This window comes from Olea europaea, chromosome 13 (assembly GCF_002742605.1).
Source record: "Olea europaea var. sylvestris chromosome 13, O_europaea_v1, whole genome shotgun sequence".
NCBI lineage: Eukaryota > Viridiplantae > Streptophyta > Magnoliopsida > Lamiales > Oleaceae > Olea > Olea europaea.
In genome coordinates, this window is record NC_036249.1 from 22,314,421 (window position 1) to 22,330,655 (window position 16,235).

A 16,235-nucleotide genomic window follows, 5' to 3' on the forward strand; every position below is an offset into this window, starting at 1 on the left:
ACTCATTTTAATGGCTATCAAACAGGGGCTTATTTCTATTAAAGAATAAAAAGGCGTAAAAAATATGATACATATACCTGGGCAAAAAAATCGAAAAACCAAACCGAACCAACTCAAGTTGGTTTGGGTCTGTTTAACACAGGTAATTAGTTTGGTCTGGATATCAAATTTGGTTTATTTTATGTTGCTTCGTATTTGGTTTTTTCTTAAACAAAATCATAGTAGGTTGACTCAGTCATGGTTTGAAACCTCAAACCGCTAGTTAACAATCCGACACAACCCACTTACATGTTTACCCTTTTTTTAAGAAAAATAAAAATCAAAAGCTAAACCATAATCTTCTAACTATATTTCGTTTAACACATATCTATAATTCTGCCAGTAAATAATAGCACGAGAAATTTTCTTTTACAAGCTCATTATATTATACACTGCCTTTTTTCCTACTCAGTAAGTCGGGCTACATAATGCATAAAAAAATAAAATAAAAATTTCTGAAGTTTTTTGTTGATCTTTTACCATTAACCTGGCTTTATTTGTTAGTCGATAATTTTTGTAATATAAAGTTATTAAGTTATGTTAATTCTTGTAATCTAAGTGAACCCAAAATTGGGACTCTTTTTTTTAAAAAAATTAAAAAAAAAATCAATTTGGACTAAAAGTCCGAACCGACTAATCAAATCAAACCAAACCGGTTCGGTTTAAGAGTTAGAGTGGGTCGATTCGGGTTGAAATTCATCTAAACCAACTAATCTGGTTTTTGTTTCGGGTTGAAGTCGAAATCGACTCAAACCAAACCACGCTCAAGCTTGATATAAAAGAAGTTTGTAATCAGCATATCCATGCCCTAAGTTTTTGAAAAGAAACACGTCTAATTGTCTGTATAATATCGGTGTCCTAAGTTGTGTTGACTTAAATATTCAAACCCATGAAGAAATTGAAAAGATCTCAAAACTAAGTTGAGATCTCTATGAACGAAAGAGAGAAATAAAAAATAAAAAGAATACAAAAGCACTGTGAACTACTCATTTTCCATGCCTTAGAACCAAGTTCATTGATTCACAAAGAAGAAAACAATGCAGAACTTCCAAAAGAGGACAGGAAAATTAAAATAAAATGACTGAAATATTTGAAGCTTCCAACCATCTAAAAATGTCTACAGAAATTTACGATAGTCTGACCTCAACTGCAAGAACTCGGCTAATTGATGCTTCTGACTCATTCCAGTTCATCTGCGAAGAAAATCCATTTCTTCCCCCAGCTCTCCAATCAAGAAGGCCAAGAAGAACATCAACGAGGCCAACCCTACAGTGGCAACAATTTATATTACTATCAAGTGGCAGGAATAAGATGAAATGTTTGTTTCTTCAAGATGCATGTCTAACCTAATTTAAATTAAATCAAACAAATTCAATCCAAGCTTTCAGTAATCCTTCTATAACCTATAGGTGCCAAATCAACTAATGATACAGTCTAGTGTTTCCTTAACACAGTGGGTCCACCTCCCAATATTAGGTCAACTTTATACCATGCTCCAAAGTCCATTAATCAAAGGTTTCGAGGAATGGAAGCAAGCAAATGAGCAAGAAAAATGAAAATACAAATGAATTTATGCTCATGAATTTTCTACATGCAATCAATTTATATAAAACTTCTCTAAGTTATCATCTAGTCAGAAAACAAGATACGGGATGACAAAAATGAAATCGGAAACACTTAATGGATAACAATAAGTGCTCAGAAATTTATGTGAAACTATTTGGTGATGCAATTAAATTAAGTATAGATATTCATATTTAATGAACACATTCATATAACGCAACTATATTACACATATATATACTACAAGATTACATGCATAATTATTATAACAGCTACTGTGTTGAGAGAGAGTGTTATTAATTGCTAATTTAATACAATTAAAGTACATTAATTTACAATTTATGTCATACATATAAAAGATGCATTTATACACAGACATACTCAATGTATTTAAAACTTCTTATGGCTTGGCTGCTTGCTTTTCAACTACCTAATGAAACTTCACATTGAAGTTTTGAACTAAATTTAAGTGTGTCTAATCATTTTAAGTAGCAACACCAACATCCATATTTTATTAAGCAAGTAATATAATAAGTACCAAAAGACTTCAGTACAAGTGTTGAATGCTCATATCAAAGACACCTAATATACTCACTTAAGACCCTGGCCAACTAGAGCATCTCTTGCTCGATTTCCCGCAACTACAACTCGCTTCAAGGTCTCGAGAGCAAGGATACTTCCACCTTGCCAACCAATAGCTTTCATCAGAAGTGGAACCACCTGGAAGCAAGATTAACGGGATGAAACCCAAGAGAAACCATATTGATTGCTTTAACAAGGGCTTATTACTAGTTCACATACCTGGGGAGTCCCTGCACTAGTTGCCGCCATAGCTTCTGCACATGTGGTACTAGCTGCAAGTTGATGTAGGACACGTAAACAACTAAGGCGCACACGCTCCTGCGGAGTTTGCGTAGTATGCTGTATTGATCCATCCTCAGCTTCATAGGTTTGATCAGAATCATTAGTCCTCATATCTTCTGAGGCCATTGTTTCTCTTCTTCCTTCATAAGCTACTGCAGACACAAGTTTGGGTATATAACCAAGATATCCAACGTGATCCGCAAGAGCAGGGTATACCCTCAGTAAAGAAACCAGTGCAGCAGAAAGTAGCAAAGGAAGTTCAATGTCAATAGCTTGGCCATCAAAATGTGTAGCAGCAATCGAAGAAAGATACTGATCCAGCAGCCCCTCAAGAAATTTCTTTGGATTTCTAAGTGGGAATTTAGGATCTTTCAGGAATAACCTAACATATATTCCCCCAACCTACATTCAAATGAATATTTTGCAGTCAGATAACAGAATTAAAGCATTCTTGAGCACATTGAATGTTCCCAGTTATACCTGAGGCTCATCTTTCATTTCCTGTTGGCTGGATGCCTGTTCGGGGACATCCCAATCAACAACACGCCCTTTCATCTGTTCACCATATAAATCAGAAGCCATTGTTGCAATTTGTGCGGAAAGTGAGGCAGCCATTGCTGGTGTCCATACAAGTTCTGGAGTCTCTGTTGTTTGTTCAAGAGCGCTCACAACCATTTCACCAGGACCATATCTGATGACCGACACAAGGCCATCTGGCAGAAATCTAGTAAGAGTTATTGCCACCCTAGGCCCATGCATAGGCTGCCCAACAAGTTTCCCTAGTAATGAAGCAGCAGCTGCTCTTTGCTGCAATGGAATTTCTTCTGCACGACAATATTAAGTAAAAATAGAATACTATCTGATGAGCATATCATTGTTAACTAATTTGCCCTAAATTTTATTCCTCAACAAAGTTGATTGATGAATGAAAGATTATTAATGCTTTTTGTAGACAAGATCAATCATTCAAAGTGAGGGAATAAATTACAATACATACACTAAGCACCAGTGCTTGGCTTATGCTAAGCACCAATGACATGCCACATCAATTTACCGATGGATAAGTTTATGGTGAGTCTTCAAGCTAAGCACCGATGCTTGGTAGATAATTTCTGTATATATAAACATGAGATCAAGAGGCAGCACAACAATTAATAGAAAAATGAGAAAGGAAAAGAAAGAATTAAGTCAACAAGTAAAATTGTAAAGCCGGAGGGTGGACGAAGGTAAAAAAGAGAGAGGGAAAAAGAAACAATTAAGTAATGGAAAAGAAATCGAAAAAGGATAGATAATGCCAAGTGGGTGGCAACTCCAAGCCCGCAGAATGATTAGCAGTATGTTTTGTCTTGGAAAGAAACAAAAGGAGAGCAGAACATATAAAGGATTAGAAGCAGCAGCTTCATAGAAAGAAAGAAAGAAGATTGGCAGGGGAGGAGCTACATGGAGAGACAACTCGCATAATTCATATTTCTTTGATTCATGGCTGGTCTAACTATTCACTGTCTTTGGATTAAATATGTTCTTTTAAATTTCTTGAACAGATGTTGAACACAATACTTAGTTTTATCAAGCATTTATCTTTTATCATAGTAATAATCCCTAAGCCCTCTTGATTTTTTATGGTTCTTAATTCACAAGATTAGCATTTAGCAAATCTAAAATTACTTTCATCATTAATGTCAAGTATTTTTTTAAATTTAGGAATTTGTTTCATTACTTTAAGCTTAATTCTATATAGATCAATGCAATTTCCTTAGATTATTTTTCTTGCAATTTGATTGATAAATAGAATTCTCAAGGATTTTGTATATTAAGCAAAGAAGGTAAGCAAAAGGTCCTGTAAAAGATTTATTTAACTTGGCTTACTTGTTAATTATATGAGATCACAACTGATTGATTTAAAAGTGTCGATCTAATTTGGGAAATTAATTAATTACTGGAATATTTCTAAATCATTTGCATGTTTAATCACTCACATTCCAATTTCAATTTGTTTGAGTTAATTCTTTCATTTCTTTTGTCATAATTAGTTCGAACAAATTCAATATCGTAGAGTAGGCTAGAATCATAATTTAAATATGGACTAGATTAGATTAAATTAAATTTTCTAAATTTTAACAATAATTGGGTTTGACCTCGTAGCTCACTGTTTTATACTCAGATATATTGGTGTGCTTGCAAATATGATTTAAATTTCAACATACTAATAGAAATCTTCACCTTGCAAAGGTAACAGAAGTTCAAGAATGTAGACCACCCCGCCATGTTTGGCTGCTGCCCATGCAAGCTCCGGTGTGCTTGCCAAGGCATAAAGAACTTGAAGAGCTCCTTCACGACAGCTGGGTGATGAGTGGAGCATCTGTAATAAAAGAAGCAAACTAGAACCATCCGCAACCATTGCCTCCAAGCAGGGAGCATATGTTGTCAAGCGTGACAGAACATTCAAACATAGCTGAGGTATGTTGCTTGCTGAAGCAACAGGAAGAGAGAAACATTCAAAAAGAGGCAGTAACTTTTCCTTTGTGGAGAGCATAGAGGCTAAGTTGGGATTACTTGTCAATAAGTGCTGGAATTGCAGAACAGATACATCAGACTCCACAACTAAATTAGTAAATTAAAAAACAAAAAAAAGGAGGTGCATACCTGAAGAGAAGTCAGCGCATATTGAAGGCTCTTAACCAATTCAAGTTCAGACTTGTCCATGATTTTCATATCAATGGGTTCAGAAGAATCATCACAAGAAAGCTGCTCCATAGATGATTCAGTGGTCATATCACCATTAACGTGAATACCTGAATCTGCAGCAGGCCGATCATGAACTAAATGCGATATAAAATCGACAAGGGCAATACAGAAGATCTCAGGTTCACTAATTTCGAAATCTGGTTGATCATTATAAACTCTCAAGTATACGTTGCCAATATAAAGTTCCTTCAATAATGCTTCATATATAAAGGAATGCGACTCATTTAGGTCATATGATCCATCTGGACCTTTGTTTGCACGCTGCTGGTCCACAAATTTCAATAGTTCTGCTCGGATTGAGGAGTTCCAGATTATCTGCCAGATGAAATGGTGAGAACCATGTTATGAGTGAAGTGGGGATTCAATAATGACAAATATGAGTACATAAAGCAATTAACAATCAATAGACATTAATGGACACATTGTGTGTCAACACGTTATGCCATCTAAAAGATCAAAATAAGTAAAACTAACACATGCTGACTAGAAATGGAATCTTGAAACTCATTAAAACATTTCTGTCACTTGTCAATGACACCTAAAAACATGCAAGTTAGTAACAAAAATGTGAAACAAATAACACTGCAAATTGACTTAGGTATGATAGATAGAATGACCAATTCTAAGTCCCATTAGATATGAAAATCATCCTACATTGTACTGCCTGGATTATTGAAGTAAGCAAAGTGAAATAAGCAATTCATAATCGAAGCAAATTATTCAATGTTTTGCAGCATAGAACTGTCCAACATGGAAAGTGAAAGTCCAAAACCTATTTACCTCAGGAGTCTCCAAACTTGAGTTTAATTTGGATAAGAGATCTTTGGGTAGTGTATCTTTCAGCATACTCGCAAGTTTAGGTGTTAGCAAAGATCTAAGGGCATCAGCTGCAACCTGATTATAGGGCGCAGGATTGTCACTGGTGTCCAGACCACTAAGCCTTGACAAGGAGTGAGATGCCTGTACAGCATGTAAATTTTTTGCAATCTGAACACTTGTTCCAACACCATGAGCCTGTGTCTTATCTGATTCCTCAGCAGTAGAATCATACTGAAGCAATAGTGGTATAAGGTACCTAAACAAAATAAGGTTAACTGTGTAAACCCACAAGTTCCAGATATGGGACTGAATTTGTAGAAATCTTACTGCAGAAAACACAATCAGAATATAACAGTTTCTGATAAATTCCACCATTTGTAACAAATTGCTAAAATGGAACAGTTCTTTTACATTTAAGCATATAGCACAAATACTGCAGAGAGAGGAATGGACTCCAAATTCTTTTGCTTCATAAATCCCAATCTTCTATACCTTACATGTAAGCAGTGAGAATTTTGCTTTCTACAGATCGAGAAATAATAGAATACGGCCTCCAACACTGATGCTTTTGTAATTTCATTTCATAATCTATAATGCATAGGAAACTTTGTTCAAAACAGCATTCAGTACATATAAGCTCTGTATCTCATAAAAAAATAAAAAATCCAAACGAACAGAATAGACAAAAAACCGGACATGAATATTTAAATGAAATAGGGAATATACTTCATAAAACATCAAATATGCTACCTGAAGAAAAATATAAAAACAACAAATAAATAACAAGAGAAGTTACCGCACTTGGATCAATACAAATGAGATAAGGGAAGGGCATGGAATGGTGAAAGAAGTCCAGTAAAAATAATAAAAAGTAATATACCAGAAAACAAGGACAAATGTTTTCCTGTAAAGAAAACATTTCACATCCTAAAAATAGCAATATAAATATTCCTCTTACAAGCTAAGGGCATTTAAAGGGTAAAACTCATGTACCCATTACAAGAATGTAAACACCCTGCCAGGGTTTACTCTGATGTTTGAGTTATGTGTGAGCAACATATGACATTATTCACCGATTTCTATACGTTGCTGTTTTGCAACAGAGTTTTGGTTAAAATGGTATTCCGTATGCCCGGCTCAGTTTGTCCTTCAGGATATCACAAGACTATACAATCTTGTGCAGATGTCCTTAATTGGCTGTTAGTTAGTCTATTTGGATAGGGAGGAACCACGACATTTTTTTCAGGATTTGGCGGGATAGACAGGTGCCTTATGAGCTAAAGCAGCTAGTTGCTTCAGCGGTGGAGCTCTAATATATATGCAGCAGATTTGGAATGAAATAATTGTTTGTGTTTACTTGAATGGGGAATAAATTGTCCTCGAATTTTGTGTCCGAATCTTTACATCAATAAATAAATAAATAATTGCAGAAAGCATAAAGATGTAACTTAGGCTTACCACAGCACGCCAGCCTTTAGTAAGGCATCTTGAAATTCAGAGGATACAGAAACATGAGCTATAGTCTGAAGTGCAGCATCAACAGCATCATCCACAAGCTCAAGTTCAGTACAATGCACAATATCCTCAACCAGACCAGAAAATTCAAGCATCTCAGTTCTGGCACTATCAAACAGACTCAAAACAGAGAAGGTTCGCATGACATTGGTAACAATGATGGTGGATGGTTCGGTAGCAGGAGTTGTTGGTTGGACCACACACATGCAACGTGTAAGAAGAGTTGCAAGTAGTGGTATTCCATCATCTCTCACAAGCTCTTCACCATTCAGCGAAGAAGAAGCACAGCTGATAGCATTAAGTATGGAAATAAGCAAATATAATCAAAGTAGGAAATAACACCATAGAGATAAGAAGTATTTATGGCTTGTTTGAGCCACATTATTTTCGAAAAAATACATTCTTCAATAGTGATTTAACATAATTTCAACCACACATTCTTCAATATAATAATATTACACACAAATCTAAAATTTTTCCTTATTTTTTAACCACACATTTCCCATTGATTTGACATAAATAATGCATTTTTTTTCCTAGAATGTGGCTCAAACATGGGTTTAGTATTGAACAAAGCATTTACGTCAACCAAACAAGCTCTGAGGCTGCAACAAGAAGAGGTGTTCGATCAGAGGAAAGAAAATTGTTGTCATCTTTGTCCACTGTAATTGTATTCAACAACATTGGATATCCAGCATATTTGAACGGCTTCAGTACGTCCCCATATCGCCTATAAAGTATGCATTGGCCTTTCAACAAAAGCAACAACCTCCAAGGCTGGGGGCCTTGAAGCCCTTGCATAGTTACCTAAAAGAGAAGAATCAGAATGCAGCAAGTCACTATGTAGTAGACAAGAACATGGACAGTATCATGTAAAACTCCAATCATGAAATTGATTATAAATTTGACCATGCCACTTCATCTTATGAATTTCATTATAAATATTTGCTAAAATCCCAATGAAGTTATGAAAGTGGAACACCATGCAACGAAACACCGAGACGGACAAGTGTGATGGACACGGAGATACAAGATTTTCGGAAAAGAAACAGCAAGACTCTTCAAACATGTTGATTAAAATTTTTTTTTTTTTTTTTTATAGAGCAAATAATTTCAGTTGGAGGCCAGATCACCCTTCAGAATTGTGCTATGTTAGGTAAATTATGTGTAGAAATCATATTTGTGATAAAAAGAAGTGAGCATTCAACAATTGAAATCATGGTTTAGTCAACTGGCTAACTTGTTTCTTAAAAAAGCTAGTTTCAACGGTCAGACTCAGAAAATTGGTGGGCCCACAGCAAAGAAACAGGTGCATTATGTCTATTTAAAAGTGCTGACTAAATTACGCTTGACAAATTTATAAAATAAAGATTAGGGGCATCATAGAATTTCACTAGTAATTTCATATTTAATATACCGTGCTCGTCACTCTGTATTTCTCAAATTGCTTTCTTCAACCGATAAGAACCTCTGAAAATATTGTTTGTTTTAAAATACAAAAAGATGAAAATTTTCAACTGCCTTGCAAATTAAAGATGGGTTGGCTTTAGCAATTCATGTCCCTGTAGAACTTAATTTCATTCATAAATGAAAAGGTGTGTACCAGAAGGGTCAGTAGATCAATGTTAGCATTGAGTTGTCATGGTCAGTCCATGATTTCTATTCTCGATTTACAGAGGTGCGCGATAAAAACAGAGGCTAGTCTATAAACAAAGTTTTGGCATATTAAATATAGATGGAATTAGCACTAAGGTCACGGTGGTTTGAATACCTGCAAGCGCTCATAAGCTTTCTGCACTGCAAGAAACTTCTCTCTTCCTTCAGGATTTTTGTCAGGATGATACTTCATTGCAAGTTTCCTATACTGCCTCTTGAGCTTTTCTTCATCAATATATTCAATCTGCTTTGATATGTTAGGAATCCCCTCAATCACTTCAGAATTTTGTTTTTTAGGGGCATCATCTCTTGATACATCTTCAAGTGAAATCTCCAGTATCCTGCAAGCTGCTTCTTCAGAAAGATCCATTGGTCTTCGTGTTAACTCTTCGCGCCACATTATTAGCAATGATTGCAAGAACTCAACATGTTCAACGATAGGCCAATTAGGAAATCTAATCTCGTCACATAAGTTTCTAAGGTAATAGCGGTGACACCACATTTCATCTTTCAGCTCTGGATACGTCACTGGTGGCATTGGAGCATAATCATATAAAGAGTGACAATGCTGGGACAATTTCTGTGGAAAATCACCAAGATGCTGCATAACCTGGGAAACCATACACAAACTTGAGCTGATTACAGTAATTATTTGGTACAACTACGAGTCACTGTAAATAGTTTTAGAAAGTAAATAGAATAAAATATGACACACACCAAAGGCAAGCTCCCATTGTACAGATAGGGATACCTGGCGGATTAGATTTTCTGCTCGCATCTTGTGCGTCCATATAATCTCAGGAGTATCAGAATCAGAAACCATTGCTGCTGCAAATGCAGTGGGACCACTACGTTCCAGTACATAGAGTAAAGACTCGGGTAACAGGCCACCTAAAACACTGCGTTTTGCCAAAGGTAAAGAAGAGGAAACTGCAGCTTCCTCACCACCATGAAAAGCTTGATGAACATGAGTCACTGAGAAGAGTTGAGCGATCGAAAGAAGATTAGAACCAGGATATGCCAGGGCAAAATAAAACACGCCTGTACTGTACAATCTTATCATCGCCTTGGGATTCCTCGTAATAACAGCCTTCAACAAAGCAGCAGAATTCTCAACAATGGTTGGTTCACCAGAAAGCATTGCCTGCATTTGCAAAAAGACAACAAGGCAACAAAATTGCTAGTCATGCCTATATTTAAAGACTTACAGTTCAAATAAAATTAAAGGCGGCAAACTTGATAAACAATCAAACATAAGCATAGAGCCCAACAAATGATTTAGCTAAAATCAATGGCCAAAAATTTGAGTCTATTACATAATTTCACTTAAGTACAACAATAGCAAACTCATTGTCAGCTCTCCAAGTAACTGATAACATATGACTCTATCTAAAGTGCACCTCAAAAATGTAAAAAGATAGACGAAGAAGATTGAAAATCTCACCCCAGTACGGTATAATTATTATCTCGCAAGTGTCCTGCAGTGATATAGTTTTGCAAGAATAATAATTTTGTAAGCCTCTAGATCCAACCACAAGAAGCCATAATAGTTAATCTACATATCCGCTACCAACATTTTCTATGGAGATTACATCACTTTTATTAACTGGAGCCTCTTTAAACTTATGTAAGACATGTCCCAAGCACCTAAATTGTACTTTCCTTATCTTCAATCTATGTCACCTCCACTTGTTAGCATATATTCTCATCATAAACCTCCATCTTAACATTCTCAAATCGTATTCATCTTAAGGACTTTTTATGGCACAAGACAGAGTATCATTAGGCATGGCATTTCTGATAATTTTAGATGTCTTTATGATGTCATCATCATTTTGATAAAATATTCTCAATTTCTTATCTTGCCAATCCTTCAGGTATATGCAGCGCTCCAATATGTCTAACTTCAGCCTTGACCTTCCCAGCACCCAAAACAAGCAGACTTGAAAATATATGTCACCTGAACACCTAAAATTTTATGTCACCACTGTTACTGAACTCTTATTAAATATTGCACACACTATTTATATATTTCTTGGCTTAGTTTTTCAATGAAGAGCGTAGCTTATCATTCAAGTTTACCTCAAATTATGTTGTCATGTATTGCTCTTTTTAGCCATCAATAGCGCACCCTTAGGGGATACTTTGAATAGCTAAGTTTCACAGATCCTTGATGTCATGTCCGAAACGAGGAGCCAAAGGGTGAAGAATCCATACATGGCTAACAAGAGAGAGGTTGGAGAAAAAGGAACATTTGAGGGAGATACATTACTCAAATTGTCCTTCTGAGATTCTTTGAAATAGAACATGCTACACTCACTAGCCAAATGGGTATGTAAGAGAACTTTCGTCGTTATAAAAACCCTGTAATGTATTGCACGCCTTCAAGCGCACATTAATCAAATTTTTGCTTACCAAAAATCAGAATACAGAAATAAAGACCTAAAAGCCGTAACGTTGAAGGGTTCATAGTTACATCTCCTATTCAAGGAACATTCTTTAACAATAAATTTGAGCACAAGCAGTTAGACAAAATGACAAAATATAAAATAAAATACAATATGCACAACTTCCATGACCAACTTAAAAATTGAGGTAGTTATCACTTTGTAAACAATGCTGATAACAGCAACAGTAAATGTTAATCCAAGTAAGAAGCATGCAGACTTCCATGAATTTTGCAAATATATTAGCAAAAGTCGCGCTAATAACATATTTTTCATTTTTGTTTATAACAACCATAATTTCACACATCTCTGAGCTATGTTGTGAGCTTTGTAGTAGCTAAATGTGAAAAATCTGAAAGTTCAATTTCCAATATAAAATATATGGCACAAGGACTATAAAGAATACCTGCGCTATATGTGGAAGGCAACGTGGACTTGATAAGATCCTTTTCACTCTAGGTGTCGGAGTCACAAGCTCTCCAGCATCATCTATATCTGAATGAGCAGCTACCATGTTGTGTAATATGGATAGTGCCACCTCTCCTACCTGACAAAGTATATCTACCTTCTTAGATTCATCACCACAACAAATATTCCCAATTTAGAGTTTATAATATAAATGGCAGATAAACCTCTTCATTTAGATGAAAACTTAATGGAAGGAGTACTTCATTCTAGTTATTATGAAATTTAACCCTAAAGATGTTACATACAGCTTTATGCAATGAACAAAACAGTATTATGAAATTTAACCCTAAAGATGTTATATACAGCTTTATGCAATGAACAAAACAGTAATTCATTCTACTCAAAAAAAAAAAAAAAAATTGTAAGTGTTTATTCCTTATAAAACTAAACACAAATCCAATTAGTGAATTGAGAATAAATACGAACATTCATACCTACATGTATAAAGGTTCTCCCAGTTCTTCAGAATTTTGACTTCTACTTTCTAAAACAAACCTAGTTTAGCATTTAGTTATCATTTCCATTATTGTATAGACCAATTTCCCACCATAAAACTGGAAACTAATAAAGCTAGAATTGTATTTAAAAGCAGATATGGTAAAAAAAATCTTGCTAGTGGTACATCCTAATCAATACAAGCCAAACAATTATTTTTAAAAAGTGGAAACCAAAAATTCAACCAAAGGAAGAACAAAATTAAAAAACTAATTGGTGATAGAAAGAACATGTTAAAATATGCTTTTAACTTCAGTATTTTTTCCACTATTATTTGTGACAAAAAAAGATTGATATAAAATAATTATAATTTACAGTTTAATGTCTTGAAACGTGAACTCCAGAATAGACAATTTTAATGAAATTTGAGCTGAATAATTTTTATTCATAGACAACCAACTCTATTTATGATAGTACAATCCAACCCATGAAACGAAATAAAAAAACTATTCCTAACTATAGAAGGAACAACTATATTAATCCCTATTTAAACTAGAATATAAAGTAAATAGAAAATACGTTAAAATAGATTTCCTATTTATAATTGGACTTGTATTCCGACTCCCTCATTCTCCCCTCAAGTTGGTATATTGATATCACACTATTTCCTATTTATAACTTAACTTCTATTCCAACTTCCCCCGTCAAGTTGGTATATTTTTATTACACATACCCAACTTTGATGGTTATGAATAGAATGACCCACTACTTGAAAGTTGATGTTGGACTCTGATTGCAATTCCAATTAGTAAAAACATCCCCCTCTCTACCAAGTGCAATCATCCTCCTGGTTAGATTACCTGCATGAGGGTTACTTGAGATGCATTACGGTTTTAGTGTTTGTAATTTTAGGGCTAAATTTGAGACCCTCATTTAAAAGTGGTAGAAGGTGACCAGAGCGAGATAGAGGATTCAGCAAAGGTTTTAGAGACATTAGTCAAAATTAAATTTAGGGTTTAGAATTTTAGAGCTCAATTTGAAACCCAATTTTATAGTACCTAAATTTTGACAATCAAAGCTCAGGTACCAACTAGAAATTTAGTCAGAATGATTTTATAGACAATCAACGTTATTTAAATAGTATATAATCCTTTCAGCCTTTTTCCCACAAATTACTTTAAATTTTTATAAATGAATTCAGGCTCAAATTATAGATCTTGATCAAAGGGAAAATTTGATTTCATGGAGAGTCAAAATAATCCATGATACTTTAGTTTCTTTACTACAATGTCCAATAATATCAGACTTGTTATCTCCAATCGCAAAATTAATCTCTCGGATAAATTATTTACTCTAAATTAATTGGTCAAGTATCGCAGTTTGTATCTAATATTTTCCTTAAGAATCTTCCGAATTGAATTAATCGATACACATATCAAATTAAAAAAAGCTACAGTGCATGTCTATCTCCCTGCAAGTTTTTTAAAGTTTTGACCTATAATTTGACTTTATGAACAAATAATTATTTTTCAACAATGAAAACGAGAGAAAAATGGAAGAATATAATGAATCTGATTAGTTTGAAATCCCCTTAGTTCTTCTTAGCACAATAACACTTCCCAAGTACTACACATTACCTGTAGTCCAAATAGAAATAATCATAACACGAGCAATTGCAACCAGCTTGTCAAGTTGGTCATATAAAGCATGAACCATATTTTACATAAATAATTGTAGTCTGTGCATATAGCTGTTCAGTCCTGTAGTATTATACCTGGACAGTGGTAAGAACAGGAACTCGGACAGCCATTGCCCATCGGAGCTCCCTTATGTCTCTTAGTCTCTTCCAGTCAGGCATCCCAGATGCCCAGCATCTGGTTGTCCAATCTATTTCTTTCTTTGACCAAAATCTTCTAATTGCATCCTTTTCCACTGGCCCAACTTGTACATTATCCTTGTTAATAAACATCCATTCCTTCAAAGGCTCCATGAAAGCAGTAGCAGCGATTAAGTTAGACTGCAAAGGAATAGCAGTTCTTTCCGAAGCTTCATGAACTACTGTTAGTAAATCAACAGCGAGAACACAGCCTCCAACCAAGACACATGCCTCTATATTTGAAAGAACCTTCATCAAAACCTGCATGCCAGCAAAGATGTATTAGTTTAAATAAAAATATAATCCCATTATTTAGACAGAAAAAACTTGCTCCAGCGTGAACGGTCAACTTCTTTCCATGGGCTAATTCTTATTTCAGCAAATTCATCTAAACTAGCAGGACTGATTGCTCTAAATCAGAAGTCTGTTTATTCTAATCATTGTCACACCATAGGCAATTCTAGAAACTTAGGACGACAGCCCCAGATTCCACGGGGATAACAGCTGTTAAAAGGGGCATATCATCATGATTTTCCAATTCTAAATTTAAGCAAAAGAACCTCAGATGTCAACGAGAAGGAAAAGTCAGCTCAAACAGCTAGGAAAAAGAGGAAAGTTAAGCCTTCCTCCGACTTAAAAAAAAAAAAGAGATATTAAGCCCCTATTTGGTTCAGCCAAAATATTTTATCAAAATATTCGTCAAAGTCAATAATTAATTTTAACCACACATTTCATAGAACCAACAACTTTTCAACCATGCATTCCATCAATATTTATCAAAATCTAAATCTACTAAAGTCAGATTTTTATCTAAACCAAACAAGGGCTAAGCGCTTGTGTGGAAGTGATCTTTGGAGAATATGGTTAGTAAGGAAAAGTTCTAGGAATCAAGGAAAATGAATTTTCATTACCTTTCAAATAATAATAATAATAATAATAAGAAAATTGAATTTTATTTATTTATTTATTATTATTATCATTTTTTATTTTTTTTGGAGAATGTATGGAGAAAAGTGATTTTTAATGTGGTTAGTAAGAAAAAGTTCTAGGAATTAAGAAAAATGACTTCTTTCTTTCTTTTTTCTTTTTTTTTTTTTTTTTTTTTTTTTTTTTTTTTTTTTTTTTTTTTTTTTTTTTTTTTTTTTGAAGAAAATGTGTGGAGAAAAGTGATTTTTAAAAATCACATCCATACAAGAACTAAATATCAAAATTAAAAGTTCGGGCCAAACACAACCTCCGTCAGAGAGAGAGATCAAATATGGTCGGCAAGTTATATTTAATTCATCTCGTCCATGATGCCTACAATCTCTAATTTTTACACTTGGGGTTTCTTCTTCAATATCTTTTCATTGCGGCGATGATGAAAACTGCCTCTCAAACTTTTAACAATTTTCAACCATAACAGTTTTCATCTCAATCTCAATTTCCAACCATAACAATTTTCAGTCACTAGCTTCCATCTCAATTTCAGTACATATTCGAACTATAACAGTTCCATGTTACAAGTTCTATTCAGCAACTGTAAAGAGCAGAACTATTTATTGATCTTTCATTCACTCTTTTTACTATCACTGTTTTCGCGATTCCAAAACAAATAATTGCCCCTTTTAGTTTTTAATCCTCAATGCTACTCTCCCAGTATCCATATTTAGTGCTAAATCCTAAACCATACAGCATTAGGTTGCTCAAAGTAAAAGACAAACTAGTTAAACCATTGCAATTCACAATCCAGACCAACGTCCCAGCAAAAATGCTTTGTCACATATGGTACAAGTCAAGTTGTTTTAACACTAACTGCTATGCACAAT

General features: G+C 34.5%; 1 protein-coding gene across 2 annotated transcripts in view; it reads right to left on the reverse strand.

The window, feature by feature from the left end:
* LOC111407888 (dnaJ homolog subfamily C GRV2) overlaps positions 1-16,235 on the reverse strand; it is a 29,328-nt gene that overhangs the window by 2,584 nt on the left and 10,509 nt on the right. For both annotated transcript variants that reach the window (XM_023037585.1, XM_023037586.1), the window contains 13 exons: positions 14,326-14,688; positions 12,055-12,195; positions 9,953-10,345; positions 9,317-9,811; positions 8,129-8,352; positions 7,489-7,833; positions 5,992-6,286; positions 5,110-5,526; positions 4,687-5,032; positions 2,947-3,290; positions 2,404-2,868; positions 2,198-2,322; positions 1,182-1,305 (listed from right to left, as the gene is read on the reverse strand). In XM_023037585.1, the coding sequence (XP_022893353.1) occupies positions 1,182-1,305; positions 2,198-2,322; positions 2,404-2,868; positions 2,947-3,290; positions 4,687-5,032; positions 5,110-5,526; positions 5,992-6,286; positions 7,489-7,833; positions 8,129-8,352; positions 9,317-9,811; positions 9,953-10,345; positions 12,055-12,195; positions 14,326-14,688 (4,077 nt within the window). The remainder of the gene's footprint in view (positions 1-1,181; positions 1,306-2,197; positions 2,323-2,403; positions 2,869-2,946; positions 3,291-4,686; positions 5,033-5,109; positions 5,527-5,991; positions 6,287-7,488; positions 7,834-8,128; positions 8,353-9,316; positions 9,812-9,952; positions 10,346-12,054; positions 12,196-14,325; positions 14,689-16,235) is intronic.